Raw genomic sequence first — 6,210 nt, 5'->3', positions numbered from 1 at the left:
ACACTGTGTGCGTGTACAGTGTGCGTGTACACTGTGTGTGTGTGTACGGTATGTGTGTATACACTGTGTGTGTGTACACTGTGTGCATGTGTACACTGTGTGTACATTGTGTGTGTACACTGTGTGTGTGTACACTGTGTGTACACTGTTTGTGTCCGAACCCCCGGCAAGGCCATCTACTTAATGACGAGAGAAAATTCACACGAAATGTCCTTTTCAATGAAGTCTTCCAGATGTAAATTGATACAAGCTTTTAATGAAGAAATAAAATCATCTAATTCAAAACACAACACAAGTCAAAGATGTTTCATTTTAAAACTTCAAAACGGAGCATGGGGTACTTGCGTGAATGCGTCCTTCGTGTGCCGGAAATGTTGTGACTTTCCTGGCCTGAAGGCCGTCAATGTGTTGGACCATTATTGGTGCACAGCGTCTCAACAACAGCAGTGGGGTTTGCTTCAACCGATAGGTAACGAACATCCAGACGTGAATCAGCAAGGAGCATTTCTAGTCCTAGTTAGACAAAATCTACGTCAACACGTAAGACAAAACTACAATTCGTGTTGTAGAGAATGTACCTCCTCCTATACGTGTAACTTTCGAGTGGTATGCCTTGTAACTGATGAATGATCCGAGCGTGCTCCCTATTTCAAAGACGATGAGTTGCTCCAGAGGCAGACGCTTCGTGAAACACAAGAGTTCTCTGTACAGGTTACTTCCAAAACACACACACACTTTGTCCTAACATCACTTATTCAATGTGTGACCCTCAGACAAAATATTACATGTACGCGCACAATCAGACAAGTATTCATTCTAAATCATTGACGGACATATTAGCAACATTGAATTACTGCAGCGAAATTGACTGCATCACGTTACATCGTATTAACAAGAAGTTATTTTACAAATACGCACCGTCTGCTTAACAGTGAATGTACAACGTACTATTGTTGCGTCATTCAAAACGAGTAGGCCGTTGCATGCTGGCATCTGGGTCAAAATGTAGCAAACTCTAAACATTACGCTACAAATAATAAATCACGGCGTTTCGATGGCAACACAAGCAATCGTCATCAGGTGGGACAAGCACAGCAGCAATAAGAAGAAACTGCTGGAGTACGCGCCTACTTCTTCAGCAGTTTCTCTTGCTGTGGTTGTCCCACCTGATGACGATTCCTTGTGTTGTGATCTAAACGCCGTGGTCTGTTATGTTGCTACCCACGTGGTGACTTTACCGAAATAACTCAAGTGTGTGGATTCCTGCAGTCACGAAAGTTTCGAATCAAGATTGCCTACAAACAGCACAACTGAGATGACGCATCAATCATCGCCCCCTACTGACAGGCTCTTGTCCACATGCAGGCCGGTGCAGGGCCACACCTTGTGCCACACAGGGGCAGCTGCTACTTCGGGATGCTCTTTGAGTGTTTCAGACGAGGTACGACACAAAACTCCGTGTTGCTGATGCGATTAAGCAAGCACCGTGTAAATGCAATTATAATAACATAGTGAATGCTTGGGAGCTTATTGTCTCTCGCTCCTGGTTACAAATCTACCCAACCCACGGGCCCACAAAGCCTGGCCGCCCTTACTCTGCAAGTTGAACTAGGAACTGAGTGTCCAACTTCACATTCTTGTCATTAAAGGCCTGTGACAAAGGTGCATCTATTGGAGCGACATCATCTCAAGCTTACACATCTACCGGGTCTCCACTTGACTTTGTATTGTCTTGGAGTAAGTCCACCCACACCTCCACTTCCACGAACTGCTGGGAGTTGCCTCACTCTGACTCAGAGTCAGAATTCTCCTCCTGCTTTACGATGTGAAGGTCCCATTTTAGAGTTGAATCTTCTTCACATTTCACTTTCACTTCTTCGCTCTTCACCATCACCTCTTCACATTTCACCATCACCTCTTCATATTTCACCTCGATACCTTTAAAAGTGTCCAAGCAGGGATTTTCGTCCGGTTCTTGTTTCATGAGGGATGGGCTCATTGCGGCACTTTGACTTTCACAAGCTGATTTCAGACTCCACTCCTTGTGGATATTCTGATGCTTCTGTGTTCTCTGGTGTACTTGAAGATTTAATGAATGTGCAAATGCATTCCCGCACACACTGCACTTGAAGGGTTTCTCTCCCATATGTGTTCTCTGGTGTTTTTCAAGAGCAGATGACCGTGAAAATGCCTTCACACACACACTGCACTTGAAGGGTTTCTCTCCAGTGTGTGTTCTCTGGTGTATTGTAAGAGTAGATGAATCTGAAAATGTCTTCCCACACACACTGCACCTTAAAGGTTTCTCTCCTGTGTGTGTTCTCTGGTGTGTTTTAAGAGCAGATGACCGTGAAAATGCCTTCCCACACACACTGCACTTGAAGGGTTTCTCTCCCGTGTGTGTTCTCTGGTGTGTTTTAAGAGTAGATGAATCTGAAAATGCCTTCCCACACACACTGCACCTGAAGGGTTTCTCTCCCGTGTGTCTTCTCTGGTGTTTTTTAAGAGTAGATGAATGTGAAAATGTCTTCCCACACACAGTGCACTTGAAGGGTTTCTCTCCCGTGTGTGTTCTCTGGTGTGTTTTAAGAGTTGATGACCATGAAAATTCCGTCCCACACACACTGCACTTGAAGGGTTTCTCTCCCGTGTGTGTTCTCTGGTGTGTTTTAAGAGCAAATGAATCTGAAAATGTCTTCCCACACACACAGCACTTGAAGGGTTTCTCTCCCGTGTGTGTTCTCTGGTGTCTTTGAAGATGAGATGAATCTGAAAATGCCTTCCCACACAGAGTGCACCTGAAAGGTTTCTCTCCCGTGTGTGTTCTCTGGTGTGTTTTAAGAGCAGATGACCGTGAAAATGCCTTCCCACACACACTGCACTTGAAGGGTTTCTCTCCCGTGTGTGTTCTCTGGTGTGTTTTAAGAGTAGATGAATCTGAAAATGCCTTCCCACACACACTGCACCTGAAGGGTTTCTCTCCCGTGTGTCTTCTCTGGTGTTTTTTAAGAGTAGATGAATGTGAAAATGTCTTCCCACACACACTGCACCTTAAAGGTTTCTCTCCTGTGTGTGTTCTCTGGTGTGTTTTAAGAGCAGATGAATCTGAAAATGTCTTCCCACACACACTGCACTTGAAGGGTTTCTCTCCCGTGTGTGTTCTCTGGTGTTTTTTAAGAGTAGATGAATATGAAAATGTCTTCCCACACACAGTGCACTTGAAGGGTTTCTCTCCCATGTGTGTTCTCTGGTGTGTTTTAAGAGCTGATGACCATGAAAATGCCGTCCCACACACACTGCACTTGAAGGGTTTCTCTCCCGTGTGTGTTCTCTGGTGTGTTTTAAGAGCAAATGAATCTGAAAATGCCGTCCCACACACACTGCACTTGAAGGGTTTCTCTCCCGTGTGTGTTCTCTGGTGTGTTTTAAGAGCAAATGAATCTGAAAATGTCTTCCCACACACACTGCACTTGAAGGGTTTCTCTCCCGTGTGTGTTCTCTCGTGTCTTTGAAGATGAGATGAATCTGAAAATGCCTTCCCACACACACTGCACTTGAAGGGTTTCTCTCCCGTGTGTATTCTCTGGTGTGTTTTAAGAGCGGATGACCATGAAAATGTCTTCCCACACACACTGCACCTGAAGGGTTTCTCTCCTGTGTGTGTTCTCTGGTGTGTTTTAAGAGTAGATGAATCTGAAAATGTCTTCCCACACACACTGCACCTGAAGGGTTTCTCTCCCGTGTGTGTTCTCTGGTTTGTTTTAAGAGCAGATGACTGTGAAAATGCCTTCCCACACACAGTGCACTTGAAGGGTTTCTCTCCCGTGTGTGTTCTCTGGTGGGTCTCAAGAACTGATGGCCATGCAAATGCCTTGTCACACACAGTGCACTTGAAGGGTTTCTCTCCTGTGTGAGTTCTCTGGTGCTGTGTCAAATTTCCAGTCCGATCCGTGCTGTAAGCATGCTGGTCGCATTGTTGACTTGTCGTACCAAGCTGCTGTGCTGAGTGCCTTTGCTCCATCAGACCAGCGTCAGCTGCAGACAGAAAATAAGAATATCCACACCATCTACACGTCAGTATCGAGCCATGGAGGAATGAATATATACAGTCACACGTGACTTACACGTCTATATTGATTCATATATTCACGACTAGCTGTACTACCCGGCTTCGCCCGGGACTTGGATTCACCACGTTCGGCCACCTTTGTCTCCCCAGTGGCGATGTTCACACCACAGCAGTTACTCGTTTGAGGCTGAGTCGACCTAAGGGAGGCCCAGAATCGGTTCAAATAATCGTCGCCGGTGGTGGCCGTGAGCGGGAATCGAACTCGGGTCGCCGGGTTTGTAGCGCAGCGTAGCGCTAACCGCTACACTACAATGTGTGACGCTTCCACACACACAGATACACACGGACACACACACAGATACACACACACAGAGACACAGACACACACACACAGACACACACAGACACACACACAGACAACGCTAACCGCTACACTACAATGCGCGACGCTTCCACACACAGAGACGCACACACACAGACACACACACAGACACACACAGACACACACACAGACAACACTAACCGCTACACTACAATGCGTGACGCTTCCACATGCGAGGGTCACGTGACAGATTTGACATCACAGGTCACTTGCCGTGCAAAAAATCTATACATTATTGAGCTCCCCCCCCCAACAAAAACACAAAAGTGTATTTGTATAATGTTTGCACGGTGTACAGTCTGGAAAGTACCCACATGGCAAATTTCCAGTTTGTTGCATGTCGGGAAGTACGCTAAACATTTTGAACAGACAACACACACAATCACAACTTTGCCTTTTATATGTATTTGGAGATGCAGTGAAAAACTTTCCCAAATTCATCACGCGGTTTCAGTTTTTTGATTTTCAGTTTGATTTATTTTGGTTATAGTCCCGTGAGCCATTTGGCTCTTGAATCGGGTGCAACCACAACAAGCAAAACAAACTAAAACACGACCAAGAAAAACATCTTACAGTGACTCTGTGTGACTGTGCAAACAGCACTGTCATGGCACGCAATGAAAGGGCAAATGTCATAAATATTCCTGTAAGCCCTCGCATCTTCAACATTAATGTTGCCATAGAAACGTCGTGGGGTGTTTTGCTTCATTGTAAAAAAAAAAAATTATCTGTTATTTTAATTTTATTTTCTATCTACGTGACTTTACCGAAAGAACCAAGAATATTAATTCCTGCAGTCACCAAAGTTTTAAGTCAAAACATTCACACACGTTGACAAAGCCTCACCTTGTGTTGTTGTGGGCAGGTCGCTTCTGATAACAAGAGCGGTATAGCAGCTCAAGCGGGCTTGGTCTGGTAACAAAAGAAAATAAAAACTGCGTGAATATTGACAATAAAACAAAGTTACAAAGTGGCGAGCCGGGTGAAGACAAATTAAACTTAAGCGAGATAATTAAAGTTAACGCAATCAGGCGAGGGCAGGAGGCAAGGCCACGCGTGGCTAGGCCCCGCGTTGTAAAGTTCCAACCTGGACATCGATTCCCATGCTCGCTGCTACTCAACTGACATCCCTACGAGAGAGAGGCTCTACCTTGGTAAACAACAACAACAACCACCACCACCAAAACGACCACCACCACCACAACGATGAGAATTTCTCACCTCGGATTTCAGTGCAAGCGCGCACACGGCAGCTTCCTGTTGCCTCGCGACAGCAGGAAGTAGTATGACGTCACTTCCCTCCCACGAGCGACTCTTTAACTGAATAAATTATGTTAATGACTACGGCCCATATGTCGAGGGATGGGGGCTTGAGAGCTGAACCCGTCGCAATAAACTCGCGACGGCTTTAACGGACACATTATGTTAATGAGCCGCCAGTCACTGGGCGTAGCTTTGCCCAAATAAGGATTGCCACTGGAACGATATCGGCAGTGACCCAGGCGGAGGTGACGTCAAGCTCAAGAGCGCGGTGGACGGGGGTGGGGTGAATACCTTGGTCACATGACGTCACTAGCGAGGTACACCTGCCCCTGGCGTTTCACGCCGATGAGGTGATACAGAGTGGTGACGTCACAGAGTTGGAGTTTGTTGATTTAGATTAATTTTCCATTACTCCCTCCCTTGAGTGTGTGGGCTCAGCAACAACGTGGAAATTATATATACACTGTGTGTGTACACTGTGTGTGTACCCTGTGTG

General features: G+C 45.9%; 1 protein-coding gene across 2 annotated transcripts; it reads right to left on the bottom strand.

Moving 5' to 3' along the window:
- Positions 1-290: 290 nt before the first annotated feature.
- LOC142917073 (uncharacterized) lies at positions 291-4,025 on the bottom strand. Of its 2 annotated transcripts, XM_076061772.1 has the most exons (2): positions 3,303-4,025; positions 291-2,966 (listed from the first exon to the last, which is right to left on the bottom strand). In XM_076061772.1, the coding sequence occupies exons 1-2, from the start codon at positions 4,019-4,021 to the stop codon at positions 1,784-1,786; spliced, it is 1,902 nt and encodes a 633-aa protein (XP_075917887.1). In that variant the 5' UTR covers positions 4,022-4,025; the 3' UTR covers positions 291-1,783. The 2 variants fall into 2 exon arrangements, with proteins under 2 accessions (XP_075917887.1, XP_075917886.1); XM_076061771.1 differs by having other exon boundaries at positions 291-4,025.
- Between the last annotated feature and the right edge of the window lie 2,185 nt (positions 4,026-6,210).

The sequence above is a fragment of the Petromyzon marinus genome, unplaced genomic scaffold, assembly GCF_048934315.1.
Source record: "Petromyzon marinus isolate PM22_M1 ecotype Great Lakes invasive population unplaced genomic scaffold, UKy_Petmar_22M1.pri1.0 PM_G_Scaffold_41, whole genome shotgun sequence".
Taxonomy (NCBI): domain Eukaryota; kingdom Metazoa; phylum Chordata; class Hyperoartia; order Petromyzontiformes; family Petromyzontidae; genus Petromyzon; species Petromyzon marinus.
This window is presented reverse-complemented; position numbering and strand designations above follow the sequence as displayed.